This window comes from Dipodomys merriami, unplaced genomic scaffold (genome assembly GCF_024711535.1).
Source record: "Dipodomys merriami isolate MVZ:Mamm:240054 unplaced genomic scaffold, mDipMer1.0.p SCAF_378, whole genome shotgun sequence".
Lineage (NCBI taxonomy): Eukaryota > Metazoa > Chordata > Mammalia > Rodentia > Heteromyidae > Dipodomys > Dipodomys merriami.
Genome location: NW_027205359.1, coordinates 55,230 through 73,197, shown reverse-complemented (window position 1 = coordinate 73,197; position 17,968 = coordinate 55,230). Strand labels below are relative to the sequence as shown.

Genomic DNA, 17,968 nt, shown 5'->3' with positions numbered 1-17,968 from the left:
CATGTTTGTAAGAACTCCAGGAATTGGAATTGTCTTCTCAGATCAAGTATTTACAGAAGGAGGATTCTACTCCACTGGTCACTTTGCAAGAGAGGTTAATCTGACACCTCGCAGTGGATTATTTAATCAGAAACAAGCAACAAAACCCCACACAGGCAACTATCATTATTGGGTGCAGTGGAGTCCACAGCATGAAATGGGTTGTAAATGCTCAGGTCCATGGGTGATTTCTACTCAGCTGGGAAGCAGCTGTATGCAAAATATCAGCTCCTTGCATGATCATTAGACATCTTCCACCAAGAGGAGGCCCGAGCCTCTGTGCTGTACAAGTGGCCAGGTTCTAGGTTCAATTATTAGTTTAAATACTTGGACTTTCATGAACGATGGATCTTCACCAACTGTCAAGTGGATCAGAGAAAGTTCTGCTGAGAATTGCCACGTTAATAAAAACTTAGACTCACAGTTCTGGTAAGGCAAGCTATCAAAGGGTAGATCTATATGTTAGGATCTTTTGAAAAAGAAATCCAAGTAATTAGGAAAGCCTGAAAAAAAATTCTGAAGATACACTTCGAGGCTGGCTGCATCTTTTCTAGAGTTGTAAAGCATAGGTTTGAAAATGATAAGCCAAAGAGTTCATTCTCTATCACTTGAAGCCACTTTACTAGCGTTTCCCTCTCTGCAAATCTAGAAACACAAATACATTTCATGTGGAGTTCAAATGGTCAAAATTAGAACTTTTATTTTTACAAGCTCCAAACTATTAAATACCACCAAGAAATCATGTGCATGGGAAAACAATGGCAGACACAAAATGTTAAATGTTTCTCCAGCCACAGCTGTGTGCATATAAGAAGAAATTGAAAACCTCTGGGAATGTTATTTTGATTAGAGACTCTTGTTTGCTTCAGAATATGAAAGTTTGAAAATCCCATTTTTCAAGTTACTGATTTGAAAGTCAACCTTTGCCCTCCAAATGATTTACATACAGGCTTAAATCCAGGAAACTTAAGGTTAAAGTATAAATATTAATAACTTTGATTAAATTCAGCTTGGTTCCAGAAACATATGATATGATACAACACTTTAGAATAAAACAAAACAGAAGAGAATCAGATTTTGGGTTATGTGAAACATACATAAGGTCCAACATTTTTTTTTTTTACCCTTGAGGATCTTTCTCTTCAGGAAGAAGCTAGAACTGAATTTGTTTGCTTAAAAGAAATCTCTAGATTGTATCCAATTAGTTAAGAGAAAGGCAGGTATATGTACACATGCACACGAATGTGTGCACACATGTTTACATAGCTAGTGCTCCTTTTACTTGCTTCTGAAAGGGGACAGAGCAATCCATAAAGCCCCCAGGTGGCTCAGCCTGCATTTAGCTCCATTAGAGAACTTAATAGCTGCCCAGCAGTAATAAAGCAATGCACCTCTGTCCCACCAAGTTGCCCCTCAGAAAAGAGTTGGGTCATCTTGCTGCTGTGAAAACCAGAGCCTTACTACAACTTTCCGGGAGAGTCAAGTTCTGGGAAGAGATAGCTTTGAGGGTAATGGTGAAGTCAGACTGCTGGTAGGTGTCTGTGAGAAGAGCTGTCAGGATGACCTCCATTCTAGTTCATCTGCCACAGTCCAAATCCATCATTCTTTTGAAATAACATCACATGGTGTAGGTAAGAGCAGGCATGATGAAAGCCTGGTCAGTCAATTTAGGGCCAAAGGACAGACCAGCCAACTGTTCACATTTTAGGAATTTGAAATGTCTCAAAGTAGAAAGATGATTTAAAGGAAAGAGAAGAGAAAAACAATAAAAGGGAAGAAAGAAAGGAAGAGGAGAAAGAAGGAAGGAATAGAATGGAAGAAAGAAGGAAGGGAAGAAATAGGGGAGAGGGAGGGAGGGAAAGTGGAGAACGAGAAAGAAACTGTATAGAAAATGTAAGCTAGTAAGAATTCCTCACTTGGAAATAAGGAACAAATGCATATAAAATGCATAAGCATTGTGCAGTTTAATGCAATATTAAACAGTAGAATACATAGGCCTCAGAATACTTTTGCTATGGCACATATATACATATAAATATATAATGCCATGTATATAATGTCTCCAAGCATTTTTTTAAAATATGCAAGATTAATTTAGGATCATTCTAGATAAAAATACATATTTCTTTAAAGGGGCAGGTTCTCAGGGCAGATCCGCGCAGACATACAAAAGTGAAGCTATGCTTTTTGGTAGGTTTAGTTGTTACGACCGCAGAACTTTGTCATAGGCTGTTAGGTGACTGATAGGGAATTCTCCCATGAAGCTTTACAGGAGCTGATGAGCCCTGTAGAAGCTCCAAGGTGAGAGAAGAGAGGCAGAGGTGCGGCCTGGCAGGGGTACGTGCTTGAAAGCAGAACGGGACCCTCTCAGAGCTCCTCTTCTGCAAAGGGATAGGCTCTTAAATAAAATAACACTTCCTTAAAAATCTGCCACCTAGCAACTCTTTACATCATAGAAAAATAGCAATTCTGTAAAAAGAAATATAGTTACTTTGTTAAAATGGTCTATTTTTAAACCAGCAATTACTTTTCATATAAAGAACTTCTAAACATCCATTCAGAAAATAAAAATAGATAATACTGAGTGCAAAGCAGACAATGGCAAGTTTGCAAACCATCGAAGTATTTTCACTGCCAGATGAACAACACTCTTCAGTGTAGTACACCACAAGTGTTATCTTTTAGGAACTTGAAAAGTATTGCTTTTATTCTCTGATGGCAAGGTAGTCACTAGTAAAGTGACTCCCGCATCGGAAGGCCGAATTGATAGAAATGGATCACATGTAGCCAATCCATGTTTCCCTAAGCTCAGAGGACCCAGGCCCCAAGCAAAGGCCTAGGACCAAACTAGGCCCAAGCGTGAGCATGGAAGGCCTCAGGCACACTGACCACACTCCCAGTCATTTCAGTTCGACTCACTCCATTGTCCATATTTAAATTTCCACACAGAGCCAGCTGAACACCAAACTATGTGCCAGCTTAGCCAAATCCATTAGGCAGGAGATTTTTCTGTGAAAACTCTTCTAAATATAGACATTAGATCTTCATGCTATGAAACAGATGGTTTTATCTCCACAAACAACTCTGTACGGACGCATTTCCTCATCCTTTATGGAAGGTAAAGAAGAAGTCAGACCAGCAGTTTCCACCTTCTGCTGGGCACTGCGAGGGCACAGACTGAATCAAGGAACACTGAAACCACCAGAGTGGTCCTGGCCTCCACCAACATGGCGTCACACCCGCTCTACCCGGCTAGGGTCATACGACTCTGCAAAATGAAAAAAATAAAAGGGCAGTGAGTGGCATGTTCAACTAGCTGGTTTTTCTCTTTAATTTTTAGACTATAAATTTGCTTAGAGAGCAAAATCTACACATGTAAGAACTTCAGTCTGAGACCTTTCAGTAAAAAATTATGGTTAAAAGGTGGTTCACAGGACAATGTCTGGTTTTTACCCCAACATGGATGAGCTAAGTGAGTGGCTTAATGTTTGGATGTACTTCCTGTTTTCACCGTGAAAAATAATTCACCATAAATCTGATGTTTCTTAACCAGCCAGGATGTCCTTGGCTGATACCAAGCAGGAATTCTTTTCTTTCCCTTGTAAATTGCAACTCTAGCCAAAGCTTGCATTAGAATACACTTTTCTGACATCAAGGCTTAGGGATCATGAAGTCCTTCCAGTGTGGAGCAGCCAGCAATGAGATGCTTCCAATATCCAGATGTTGCCAGAAAGCATGCTGGATGCTCACCTGTCTTCTGAGACTTTCTAGAAGGACACACAGGTGTATCTGAGTCAAGACCACCATTGGATCCATTTTATAGCCTGCCACAGAAATTCCAAACTGAGCCTCAATACATGAATTTTCAGAACAGGTCACTATATGAAAAAGTGACAATCCTGAATCCAAAATTTTAAATGTGTGTGTGTGTGTGTGTGTGTGTGTGTGTGCGCGCGCGCGCACGCGCACGTGCGCTGGTCCTGGGGCTTGGGCATTATCACTGGGCTTTACTGCTCAACTCTAGCAATCTACCACTTGAGCTATAGCTCCAATGTAAGCTTTTTGGTAGTTAATTAGAGATAAGAGACTCACTGACTTTCCTGCCTGGGATGACTTGGAACCTCAGTCCTCAGATCTCAGCCTCCTGAGTAGCTAGGATTATAGGTGTAGGCAACCAGTGCCTGACATTTTCAATTCGTAAAGACAAGATGTTTAAGAAACCTGGAAGGGGTAGAATCATTGATACATAATGGAGATTCCCTAAGAAAGTTAAAAAGAGAAGTACCACATGATCCCACAGTCCCACTACAGGGTGTGTCTCCAAAGGAAATGAGGCAGGGTGTGGAAGAGCCAGCTCACACCCACGCCACTGCAGCACGGACACCACAGCAAAGACATGGAAATGACCTCTTCGTCCATCAACTGATGAGTGAACAAGCAAACTATTTATATGGAAATATACATGAAGGAATATTATTCAGCCTCAAAGAGGAATGGAATCCTGTTACTCACAGTAACATGGCTGATCTTGGGGATATTATGGTAACTGACCTAAGCCTGATACAGAAAGACAAAGGCTACATGAACTCACTTGCATATGGGTTAAACTCAAGTAACAGGGAAAAGAATGGTGTTTCCAGGAGACGGGGTGGGGAGAGAAAGGGAGGTATTGGGAGAGCTAAACCCTCAGCTGAAACACAAGTACTGAAGAGCAATGGGCTGACCACAAGCAATAATGCTTCACTTAACACGACATCTGCCAGAGGGCAGGCTTAGACTGTTCTCACCACACATTAAGACAAACTTGCTAATTATCGTGGTGGTATTTAGAATACGCACATATGATAAGGCACACCTCCAGGAGACACTTTTTATTTCTTAATCATGTCTCAGTAAAGCTTGGAAAAAAGGTGATTCATTTATCTGAGTTATCATCTTATGATCATTATGCTGAGTGAGATAAGCCAAGCTCAAAAGGCCAAGTATTACATATTTTTGGTTTTGTTTTTTGCTCACATGGAGAATCTAGACATAAAATGGTACTAACAATAGTAATAATGAGACAAGAGTGTAAGAGAGGGGCTTGGGAAGAATCAGCGGAGGGGTGAAAGGGGAGGGTAGCGGGATAAACACAATCAAAGCACTTACATACACACATATACACACACTCACAGGCAGCTGACTTGTAACAAGAGACAAGAACACAGGGTGAGAGAAGATCATCTCTTTAATAAATGGTGCTGGAAAAAACTGAATATCCAAATGCAGAAAAATGCTATTAGACCTACCTCTCACCACATCAAAAAAAATTCAAAATTGAAGACTTAAGACTCAAACTATGAAACTACCAGCAGAAAACAGGGGGAAAACCCCACTGTCTTGGTTGATCATCTTTTTGGATATAACCTCCAAAAGCACAGGCAAAGAAAGCAAAAATTGACAAGTGAGATCACTTCAGGCTAAAAAACTTCACACAGAAAAGGAAAGAACAAAGCAAAGAAAATCTTGTAGAAGAGCTGGGGCAGTGGCTCCACTTGGGAGGTGAAGAGTAGGAGGATCACTATTTAAAAGCAGCCAGGGATATAACTAGTGAGATCCTCATCTCAACAAAAACAAATGTGGGGTGGGAGGTGTGTCTTTTCGTGCCTGTCATCCCAGCTACATTGGGAGGCACAAGTCCAAGTTCAAGTGATAGAATAATTGCCTAGCAAGTAAAAGGCCCTGGGTTCAAATGCCAATGCAAGAGCGGGAAGGGAGAATATGAATCTTATAGAAGGGGAGAACACAGTTGCACACTGTACACCTGCCAAGACACTATATATCCAAAATATATGAGAAACTCAGTTGAATATGCAAAGAAACAACCTGATCAGTAATAGGAAAAAGATCAGAACTGATATTTCTCAGAAGATACACAGATGGTTTACAAGTATATGAAAAAAGACAAAAGATGTCCATATGGGTAAGGATGGAGAATGACATCGTGTTGATGGGAACATAAATTAATACAACTATAGAATGGAGGGCAGGAGGTCCTTGAAAGACCGAAGGAGCAGTACATGTGGCTGCCCAAACTCGCTCCTGGTATATGCGCAGAAGAGATGAAACTAGCACCTGAGCAAGGTCTGTACTTCGTGTTCACTGAAACACTGGCCACACACCAGCCCGGACAAGAAACCAGACTATGAGTGGAAAAGACATTGCCTTCTGCTTTTGTGACAACATGGAGGAGCCTGGAGAACATTCAGTTAAGTGAAATAAGCCAGGCACGAAGAAAAGATAAAACACGGAGCGATTTCACCCACATGTCTAATCAAAGATGGCTGACATCAGAGGAATCGGGAGCAGAAAGAACAGTGGCTGCAGAGAGCTGGGATATTGGGTGGGGTGCGTGGGGGGATGTGCTGATGGCTACAGGACAGGAAATGACAGGTGGGAAAGAGTACTGTGCAGCGGATGGCTATAGTAAATGACAACATGCTGCATTCTTGAGAAGTGCAGGGGGTGTGCAGTGTTCTCACCACTGAAGCAGCTGAGTGAGGTGACACATCTGTTAATTAGCTGACACATTCGTTAATTAGCTAGCTTCATTGAGTCCACACTTGCATACATCAAAATATCATGTTGTACAAGACAAATAAATAGCCTTATCTGTCAGTTTAAAAGTCAGCCCCTCCCCAGAGCTCCCTTCCACAGTCCACAGCATCTTGTCAGGGCAGAAGACCCAAGAGATCTGGGACAAATAAGTTATTTCAATAAAACATTCTGCCAAGGAACAGGGCCACACTGGTCAATGCTCCTAGAAATCATTCAGTAATAGTATTTATTTGTGGGAAGTTTTCAAAGTGCCCTGAGTAGCGAATTTTTAATTTTGAAAGTTTCTATATTCTTCCAGGGGAAACAACTGCATGCATGTCTTCATCGACTTCTAAATTCTTGGATTTCAAACCAGAGAATGAAATGAGGTGGCAGGGAGCAGAGTTGCTGGAAGCAACTGGGGGAGATGGACGGGTCAGCTTCAGCAAGGGGTATCCAGTAACCAGCCTTGTAAAGTGTGGTTTTCTCCAACCTGTACAACTTCCAATATTTACCTCCGCTCCTCTTTTAGTCATTTGGAGGCTGCATGATGAATGTCTGGTGTCTTAACATCATGCCCAAGAATTTCTCTGGGCCTGTTTTTGTTTGTGATGCTGGTCCTGAGACTTGAACTCTGGGGGGCCTGGACAATGTCCCTGAGCTTTTCTTTTTTCTGTCTCAAGGCTAGCACTCTACCAACTGAGCCACAGCTCCACTTCCGGTTTTGAGGGTGGTTCATTGGAGATCAGAGTCTTACAGACTTTCCTGCTTGGGCTGGCTTTGAACCGCGATCCTCAGACCTCAGCCTCCTGAACAGTCAGGAGTATGAAAGTGAGCCATCAGTGCCTGGCACTGGGCCTGTTTTTGTAAGAGCTGAGAAGGTGAAACTCACTTGAGGTAAAAACACTGTTGTTGTCAACGGGCAACTACCTGTGGCTCAGTGGACCACAGGAAGCCCCCAAAACAAATAAACCAAGAGAAGGCCTGAGCTCCTGAAGCCAGCACCAAAAGCTTTATGAAACATTCTGTAAGGTGCTATGGTTTGTCTCTCCCCTGTCCCGCCCTCACCCTCTTCCACAGTTGCTTTTTGGCAGCCTCTGCTTGACCTCCTGCTTTTTTTCACCATGTTACCGAAAGGCACAAGGCCCTCCCTCATCAAATGCAGCTCCCCAACAGGAACTTCTCAGCCTTCAAAATAAACCTCTTTTCCTTATCAACTACCTAGCCTCCAATATTCTGAGAAAATGAGTTAAGACACTGGGTGGATTTTTTTTTCAGAAATGAAGTGTTAAGAATGGACAAAGCTGTTCACTTAGTCCACTAAATCTTCTCAAGTATCCTAAATGATGTGATCTCTGGAAAAGAAAACAACAGAGGTTGGCAAGCAAGGAGTTCTGAAAGGTGGCCATGTAAGACCCAGCCCAAAGGGCAATGAGTGGATCAAATCCATCTATGTGTCCTTTCTTAGGGATTACTAAAGGCAGCGAGGGTCATGTGGGTGAACCGTTGGCATTGTGGGGGGAGGAAGTATGAGTAGAGGAGCTGGGGTCTCAACTAGCTTCACGGACTTTCCAGCAGCCACACCTCTTGAGCTGGGTGCTGGTGGCTCACCCCTGTAATCCTAGCTACTCAAGAGACTGAGATCTGAGAACTGAGGTTCGACGCCATAATGAACAGGAAAGTCCATGAGACCCTTATTTCCTATTCACTACTAAAAAGCTGAAACAGAGCTATGGCTTCAGTGGTAGAACGCCAGCCTCGAGTGAAAACAAAACAAAAGAAAACTAAGGGACAGCACCCAGGCCCTGATGCCAGCACCAAACAAAACAAAATGCATTCACCTCTTTCACTAATTTCTGAAAAGCTGGTCATGTAGATAGTTTTATACAAGTGTTAACATACACAATTTCTATAAAGTTTTCATAACATATGACAATAATATGATTTTTGAAGAAAACTTCTGGATAATTCTTCAAAGATGAAGACTTTCTGTTTCATGTTTGCTTCATTTTGCTATGTAATTCTCACTGGCTTCCAACTTTTTTTTTTTTTTAGTAGTACAATGGCAAAGATTTATTGAAGAAAATGATAAACAGATCTCCTGCTAGACAGGAGAGGTCCAAAAGGAGGGCACTTCCAGGGGTGCATTGTGCAGAGGTTAATAAAGTGTCTCTAGGAGAGAACTATGTAACTCTCAAGATCATTGGACAGTCTGTGGGACATATCAATGCCCAGAACCAATCAGAGACTCCATGAAGCCTGCACAGCTCTCCATGGATCCTTGCTTAACCACTATTACTAGGTATCCATTCCAGGGCACACCTATGGGATCCAATAGTCTTTTGCTTATGTGCAAGTCTTCCAAGGCCAATGGGCCATGACATGATTCTCAAAGAGTGCATGTGCAATGGCTCAAGGTTATGGTGATGTGATATCTAAAGAGCTGTGTACAGGACTGGTCAAGGCCATGGTGAGAAATCCCCTATAGCAGGGAAGCTTTTGGCTTCCAACTTTTGATCGCCCTACCTCAGCCTTTTGAGTGTTGGGATTACAGGCTTGTACTACCACACCTGATGGAAATGAATAACTTTTTGCCGGAACCATTCACAGGGTCAACTTTATCTTTTATGAATATGTAAATTTGTATTATCTACCAACTTATTTATCTATCGATCTATCTATCTATCTATCTATCTATCTATCTATCTATCTATCTATCTATCTATCTATCTACCTATCTAATCTTAGGATTCAAAACTAATAGCAAACACCTTTCCCGGACCTAAACTGCTTACCTGGGCACCAGAAGTCTGGGTCCACAATCCTTTCCCTTCTTTGTGTTGATGGATGCCCATTTTCTTCTGGAGGGATGAAACCCTTGGAGACAGAGTGGGGGTACCCCAGTCTCCAGGCTGGGTCCTCACTGCTCCCTGACACAAGATCTCCTGGCTGCCAGTCATGGCCTCTTGAGGCCTTGGGGTCCTCGGCCTCCTCCGTGGAGTCTGCATTGTGGAAGCTCAGACTCCGCATCCTCGACACTGAGCTCACCTCCTTCATTCGCATCAAGCGATCAGGGTCCACCCTCCTTGGAGGGGAGGCCAACTTCTCTTGTAAACTCTCGATCACTTTGGAAGGGCTCCGAAGCCTCTTTTCTGAGCCTGTCCCATTTGGGGTCCTTTCTACGAAATGGAACAATGTGGACCTGAAAGGTGGCCTGACCTCCATATCCTTCTCCTCAAAGGTCTTGGACTCCAAGGAGCTGGGCTGAGGCTCAGGGCCGGTGGTGTGGCCCACAGTGGCCCTGTCTACACCTGAGCACGCCGATGCCTGGGGAGCCCTCTCCCCTACGAAGAGGGGACTTTCGGTCCAGCCACACTTTCTCCTGCCATAGAAGGCATCAGTGGCCAACGTGGGGCCCCCGGATGGTGCTGACCTAGGCACTGACTTTCCTGTGGACAAATCGGGGCTGCAGGGACTGGCATCGGGCTTGGGTGGCTGGCTTTGTCCCGCTGCCCTGGTACCTGGCAGAAGGGACTCCACAGCCACCTCTATGCCTAGGATCCTCTCTGCCCTGGCCTGCAGAGACTCACCTGGAGGGATTTCCACCGCACCCTCTCCACCCAAAGCCCCATTTAACTCAGTAGTGTTTTGCTCTTGTTCAGGGTTGAGCCCTGTGGACCGCAGGTCTGGGGCTGAGAGACCTCGGGTTTTGTGAGCGATCGACAGCGGGACCACCGTGTCCCTCTCTCTACTACTCTCCCCCTTCAGCAGGACCCCTCTGCTCAGTGGCCCAGCACCGAAGTCTTTGGTGAGACCTTCTGAAGGCTCCTTCTGTTCAGCCCAGTAAGCTGAGCCTGCTGGTTTTGTGTCACTTGGTCTTGAAGTCACCCATCTTTGCACAGGACCTGGGCCGACTGCAAGCTTGGACAGGCCATTTACAGCGGCCTGCATTGGCTGCTCCATCCTGGCACCTGCGTCTCCCCACTGGAAGGGGTCGCCCCTGCTACCTTCTGCCTGGGTGGGGCTGGAGAAGCCAGGACAGTTCCCGCTGGGCCGTGGCTCTATGCTCCAGCTCTCAGACGTACGTTTAACGCTTCCCACTTGAGTCTCTGAGTCCTCTGGTGCCGGCAGGGGACGTGGCTGTTGCTCAGGGCTCATTTCCGGGTGGCTATTGTGGAGGCCCTGGGCTCCTGGTCTGCTGTTGGCCCAGGCTCCGTGCTGCAGATCCGCCTCGCTGCACTGGCTGCTGTTGTCACCACTGCCTTCACTCTCACTCTTTTCCTCTTCTTGAAGCTCCTTGTTGAAACTTTCTAACTGACTTATCAGATCCCAAGGCCGACGGCTAACTGGTTTCAGGAGAAACTGACCAAACAGCTGTTCGCTATTGCACCGGGCAGCTGTGGGCTCTCCCTTCACCACCTCTGGCTTAGCTGTGGGCTTGGCTTCAGGATCCTGACCGTGGACATCGACGCAGGGCTGACTGGCATCTGCTTTGGGCATAGATGCCACATTTTTGGATGAGGAAGTCCTGGAAAAAGCACTGTTGCTGGATGGGCTGAGGGACACCTGACCCCTGAGGTCAGGGGCATTCGGCTTCTGTGTTTGGTCAGTGGAGGTTAAAGCCATGTGCAAGGATGCTTCAGAAGCAGGAAGGTCTAAGGGCAGGGTGGGATCTGGACTCCTTGGCTCTCCCGGCTCTGTAGCAGGGAGGTACCGAGGGCCTTTGGCTTCTTCAGGGAAACTGGTTTGGGTTTGTTGATCTCTATACTGGTGACCTGGCCATGAGCCAGAATACTTGAGCTCTCTGTGTTTTGTGAGGTACACGAACTTGAGGTCATTTGTTTGCTTGTCTTCTAGTTCCTCCAGGTCTTGTTTGAGGAACACGAACCTCCCAGCCATGCTTCCTGTGAGAGCCTGCAGCTCCAGGTCGGTGGAAGACATGCTCAGCAGACTTTGTTCTTGCAGATCTGCGTTCTTATCAAGCCCCGGCTTTCCCTCGGCGTGTGATTTTAAGTCATTGTTGTTCGTATCTATATCTGGCAGATGGGCCTCTGATTTAACTGGGATGGAAACCAAGCAAAATATGGTCTCGTTTGTTTTTTTCTTTGAACTTTTCTTGGTCTGAATCCCAGTCTCAAACTTTCGGAGCTTGGTTTGGCTTCTGCAGGTGTCCTCGCTCTGGGAGTGTGGGGAGGAAGCCTGACTCTCCGGGCATCTTCCTGACCACGGTCCACTCACCACACTGGGGTCTCTTGGGTCAGTGAAGCCTCCGTTTTCTCCATTCCTGGGGAGTAGGCCCCAAAGCCATTGGGGGTTGGGGTGTGCAGAAGCTGGGCCCAACTCAGCGTCTGACGAGGGTGTCAGGTCCTGCGGGTGCAGGAGGATGCCATTGTGCTGTGATTGCCCGCGGGCTGGCTCTCGAGCTGTCACAGGGCCAGAGTCATATTGCCTGTCACGGAACTTTGTTTCCTCGCACAAGCCAGCGGGCGGAGCTAGTTTAATATGTCGTATCCTCGGATCATCGAAGGGGATGTACTGAACACAACCGTCATAGGTGGCAACTGGGTAAGCATGTGAGGGGAGCCCTTGGGGCAACACTGGGGCAACACCGTATGTGTTCCCGGCACCACTAGGGCCAGGAGGAAGTGGACAGTTTGTTCCATCCTTCTCGGCTCCATGCTGCTCCTGCTGACCCTGGCTGTCACTTACATGGATGGGCTCTGTGTCTTCTAGGTAGGGGTTTGGGATGTGTTGTGGGGGTGACTTATAGGAGGGTGGAGGCACATAAACTGGAGGCTCCAAACCAGCGTCTGACACCCCAAGGTCATGCCTGGGGTCATTACTTTTGGTCAGATAGCTGTTTGCGTCACTCTCCTGAAAGCTGCTATTTTCTCCTGCCCTGGATGGTTGGTATGAGCTGTAGGAGGGAGGAGGTTTAACAGGCCTTCCGAACTTTGGCCGGGGAAAAGGGGCTGGGGTAGCACCTTTCTCAGGGTTCCTCGTGGATTCCAAATGTGGTGCACAATTGGAAGGATGTGGGGGTATTCTAGGAACACCTGGTAAATAGCTGTCCTTGATGGAAAGGGGAATTTCTGTGCAAGCTAGGCTTTCGGGGGAAAGAACTCGAGGCAGTGACCGGGATTTCCTTTTGTTCTGAGACGTCAGCCCATGCTCTTCCTGAACGAACGGATACAGATCTTGAAACAGTTTCTCTCCGTCACCATCGGACATGTGCCTCCCCAATTTCCTTGACTCATTCCAGCTTTCCGGGCTTGCGCTGGGCCACTTGGCAGGCCCCAACATCCTCAGCTCTTCTTCCCAAACTGCTTTCTTCATCACTTGCTCTGTCCTTCCTCCGACTTCCCATGAACCCTCTCGCATGTGGCTCGGCAGGCCATGCACTCGAGCCATTCTTCTGACCTCCTGGGCTTCCCGGTCCCTTGAACCTGGCAAGTTACTGACCTCCTGGCCTCTTCTTCTGTGGGTGTGGTCGCTGCCGACCTGAGGCTTTGAGGACCATGCTAATGTGGGTCGGTTGTACAACCTGCATGACAAGCAGAGCACAGATGTGAGACACAGATGTTAGACAAGGAAGAAGTCTGTCCTTCTCTGCTTCTGCAAGGGGCATTCAAAATGACAACTGGATCAGCACCTTTGAAAATTTGGGTCCCAATCACCATACTCTGATACTTTTAAAGAAAACGGGTCCTACTAATTATGGGTGAACAACAACCATGTGTTTTGTCCTCAAGGGTTGAGTGGCAATAATAAGGATGCCCACAAGAACCCTGGGCTCTGGATGTACCAGAGATGTAAGGCCGCTACTTTTCAAGTGCTCAGTGGCCCAAGGATATGCTCTGACGCAGTGGTCCTGGACCTCCTGCTTTATGTTCCTGGCTCAGTCTACAAGTACCCTCCACATCTACCTGGCAATCTCTGCAAACCTGCCTTTGACAAAGCCGCTCTTCAGCAGTGAGCCTTGAAGTTTAGTGGGGTGGCATCCTCATGTTCAGATTCAGCATGACTGAGATGGGGCCCCCACACTCTGCACCCCCAATGAGTCTCTAGGCAGTGATGGTGCTGCCCATCCTGAGCCCTTCTATGGCTGTCACCTGTGTCTACACATTTGAATGTGGAGGGAGTTTAGAATTCACAGAGCTTAACAATGCCCTACACACATCTTGTTAGAATCGGGGACATCAGAAATGCTGCTTGTTCCCTCAAGTGCTCCTCTGGTGTAGGAAGACCATGGTTCACAGCTCTGGGAGAGGTTCCTTGCTGCTCTGGTGTGGAAAGCACCAGAGAGGCTGTTAAGCACAGTTATGCTGTGCATAATGAGGTTTCAGTCCATGACAGACTGCATACACAACAGCAGTGCCCTAAGATTATCATGGAACTGGAAAAGTCCTGTCCCTTAGTGCAACACTTTGTTTGTAGAGATGATAGTATAAACATACTTATTGCCCTGCCAGACATATAGAAATATAGCCCATGCAATTATGTATCCACACTGTACTTGATAAAAAATGATGATGTAACTGATTGGGGTACTTGCTATACTTTTATTAAGAGTGTACTTCTTACCGAAGTTAACTGCAAAGGAGTGTGTTGCATATACCTAGCAGCAGTCCCATGCATTCTTCATGTCTTTTGTTGTTGTTGTTGTTATTGTAAAGGTGCTGTACAGAGGGGTTACTTATGTAAGTCAGGTAACGAGCACGTTTCTTTTTGAACGGTGTCACCTCTTCCCTTGTCCTCTCCCAGGTTTTCCCTCCCACCTTCACAAGTTGCATAGTTCATTTTCAACACAGTGTCTAGTGAGTTATCATCTAGTGAGTTGTTCATCGTTTGTCCCGCCCTTTTGTGTTCCCCCTTATCTCTCCAAGTCAGCGAAACTTACATAGAAGACAAAAGGTACGGAAACCAAAAACAGAAACAAAGGGAAGAGAAAACAAAAGCAAACACAGAAAGCAAAATAAAACCAAAAACTCTTGCTTCCGATTCTTGGCGTTCTTCTCAATAAACCTCCTGTTAACAATTCTTGGAGTTCTTCTCAATAAACATCATTTTGTATGATCATATGCACATGACTATTGAGCCTTTGTGATCCTCTCCTAAGAATATCCTTCTTTGGTCTCACTATGTGAATGTCTAGTCTTGTATAATTGATCATGTCCAAGTGTAATTTTTTTGTCTTTTACCACCCAGTGTGTTTACTTGTAGATTTATAGGCACATTCTAGTTACAACAAATGAGGGAAATCATTACATGTCATTTGATTGTGTCAAGAGACCTTGTGCAGTGATGACCTTTGCCACTGAGACCTACACAACAACAAAAATCACCTAATGACACATCTCTCAGAGTATCACCTTGCCATTAAGTGACAGGTGGCTGTAAGGTCTCTCTTGGCGAAAGTTAAAATTTGGCAGGTCTAGATCTAGTCCTGGCATCTGTATTTTTAAGAACCACTGCAAGAGACTCTTACCCTCAGGTGATCTGAGCATAAGATGGGGTTGGGCATGGGGAGATGACTATCTGTCTGTACATTAGAACTTCCTTTGGCTCCTTACACAAATGCCTACCCCAGACGTTTAGCTTTAGTTGGTCTAGGAAAGGACCCACCACAAATATATTTCACAATCTCCTGAAACCACTCAAGCATGTATCCAGGAATGAGAATGCAACAGAGCAAGGTACCTGGGTAACACTGTTAATCTGGGCAAGAATATTAAGATTTCATCTATAAATGACTGGATAGTGCGGCTCTATGATGGGAAAACCATCTACTCAAGGGATTCAGTATTCTGACTAACAATGGGCCAAGCAGAATCTTTAACTCTAAAATCACTGATTTGTAAAGGAATATTATATACATGTATACATACATTTATACATATATGTATACATACATACATATATATGGATGGATGTATATATACATATTATATATGGATGGATGTATATATACATATATATGTATATATGTACATCTACATATATAGATACACATATGTATGTCTATATATATATGCATATATATATATATATATGTATAGCAAAACACAAACATACACCTCATTGTTGCAGATGAATGTTGGAAGAGTAAAGTACCAAAATTAAAAATTACTTCTAATCTTCCTACCTAGAGGCAGCTGCTGTAGTATATGAATCTTCTAATCTATGTGTATATGAAAATATTGGTTTTCCATGTTTATTGCAGCATTATTCACCATAGCTAGGATATGGAACCAACTCCGATGCCCCTCAGTAGATGAATGGATCAAGAAAATGTGGTATATATACACAATGAAATTCTATGCCTCCATCAGAAAGAATGACATTGCGCCATTTGTTAGGAAATGGAAAGACTTGGAAAAAATTATATTAAGTGAAGTAAGCCAGGCCCAAAGAAACATAGGCCCCATGGTTTCTCTTGTTTGCAATGTCTAGAACATGTCTACAACAAACAGAGAAGGTCAAAGGCTATGTACGTATCACCATATGAGATAATGTTAAGCAAAATGTGTCCCAAGACAGGGACAGAAGGGTTTTTTTCTTGCTTGCTATTGGTTTTAATGTACTTATAATGCAGTATGTGATTCTTTTGTTTCTTTTGTAAGTTCTTCCCCCATGGTATAACCCCTGTTTTCACTGTATTTGATTTCAGTGTTCTGCATCTTGTATATACATTTTTGTAACTTGGGGAGGGGAAGGGGTATAGTTGAACGCTTAAATGGGGATGCAGGTTGACCCAAATGAACTTTACAAGTTTGGGGGAGGGAAAGGAGTTGCAGAGGTGGGGAGGGAAGTGATGGCGGGGGAAAATAAAAGGAGGGGTAACAATGCTCAATAGGACATGTACTCATTACACTATTCATGTAACTGTAACCCCTCTGTACAGTATTTTCACAATAAAAAAATTTAAAAACAAAAAAATGTTGGTTCAAACAGTCTCCATGTTCCTTAGTCATCAGGGTTGATGTGAACACTTCCCAGTGCTTTGGGGTTCACAGTAAGTGCTCCCTGCCCCTACCTACTCACTCACTTAAGGCTCAGTGGGAACCCTTGTCATTCCCACTCAAAGGAGGAAACAAAGGCAGAGAAGCAGTCACTTGCTCGACGAAACAAAGGCAGAGAAGCAGTCACTTGCTCGACATTACTGACACTCAAGCTGTTTCCTGCATTGTGTCCAGTATGTCAAATGAGTTGTTTCACTGAAAGTTAATACCACCATTATTCCCCTGTTCAACATATACACAGGGATAGGATAAATGACTGTCCTAAATAACATAGCTCATAAAATGCTGGAAAAAATTCTAATCTGAGAAGTGTGAACCAAAAGCCTGCCCATTAGGATGCTTTACTTCTCCCAAGGTAATACAAATTCAAGTGTTTAATTTTCATAGATGAGTAGTTTCCATCATATATATGCAATTTAATTAGCACAGTCCCAATACAAAAAATTCACAAAGGATTGGTTCTAGCACATGATTTTTGTTTGTTTGGTTTGGTTTTGTTTTGTTTTTGAGACAGGGTGTTACTTGTGGCCCAGGCTACTCAAGATTCTCCTGCCTCAGTTTCCTAAATGTTAGGATTACAAGGGTGTGCCACCATGTCTGGATAGTCTAAATATATTTAGAAATACAAATATTAAATGCAAGTCTTAGATTATTTGGAATGAATCTTGAGAAAAAAATGAATATATCCCAGGACTTAATGTCAAGTTGGCCTTAGATAAGCCACCAAAGGTCACCTGGTGTGCAGGCATAGCACTGCTGAACTTTCTCATTCCTACTTATAATTACTTTTTTTCTATACTACATAGGTGAAACCAACTTCTCATTACCTTAATTTGCATTTCTTCAATTACTGGAGAGGTCAATTTTCTATGTGATGAAGTGTTATTAACTGGCTTGGGGATTTAGTTTATTTCTCCATTACACTGAACTGTGTGTTGGTGAACTCCAATAATCCCAGCACCAGGGAGGCTAAAGCAGGAGGATCACTGAGTTAAAAAGCAGCCTGGGCAACATAGGAAGTCCAGGCCAGTCTTGCTACATAGTGAGACCCTGAGTTAAAAAAAAAAAAGTCCAATTTTGCTTTGTGGTATAGCAGAGTGAAGATCATGAGATGAGGGCTGGGGAGGGGGTTCACACAACAATGGCATGGGATGGACTCCAGGGGGACCATTCCTTACACAGGCAGAAGGAGGCACTTCACAAGGAGCCCTGGTAACGATATAGTGTTACTATCCCTATTTTGGAATTACTTCTTCAATTTACAGGGCATCAAGGACAGCTTCCAAATAATTTAAGAAGCCAGTGATGGGTAGGAACTATTTTACGTCATC

General features: G+C 44.3%; 1 protein-coding gene across 1 annotated transcript in view; it reads right to left on the bottom strand.

The window, feature by feature from the left end:
* Positions 1-713: 713 nt before the first annotated feature.
* The window catches only part of LOC138804871 (junctional cadherin 5-associated protein-like), a 47,763-nt gene continuing 30,508 nt past the window's right edge, over positions 714-17,968 (bottom strand). Inside the window, exons 3-4 of the mRNA XM_069989371.1 lie at positions 9,411-13,159; positions 714-3,307 (exon numbers count right to left, since the gene is read on the bottom strand). Of these exons, the coding sequence (XP_069845472.1) occupies positions 3,273-3,307; positions 9,411-13,159 (3,784 nt within the window). The 3' untranslated portion in view covers positions 714-3,272. The remainder of the gene's footprint in view (positions 3,308-9,410; positions 13,160-17,968) is intronic.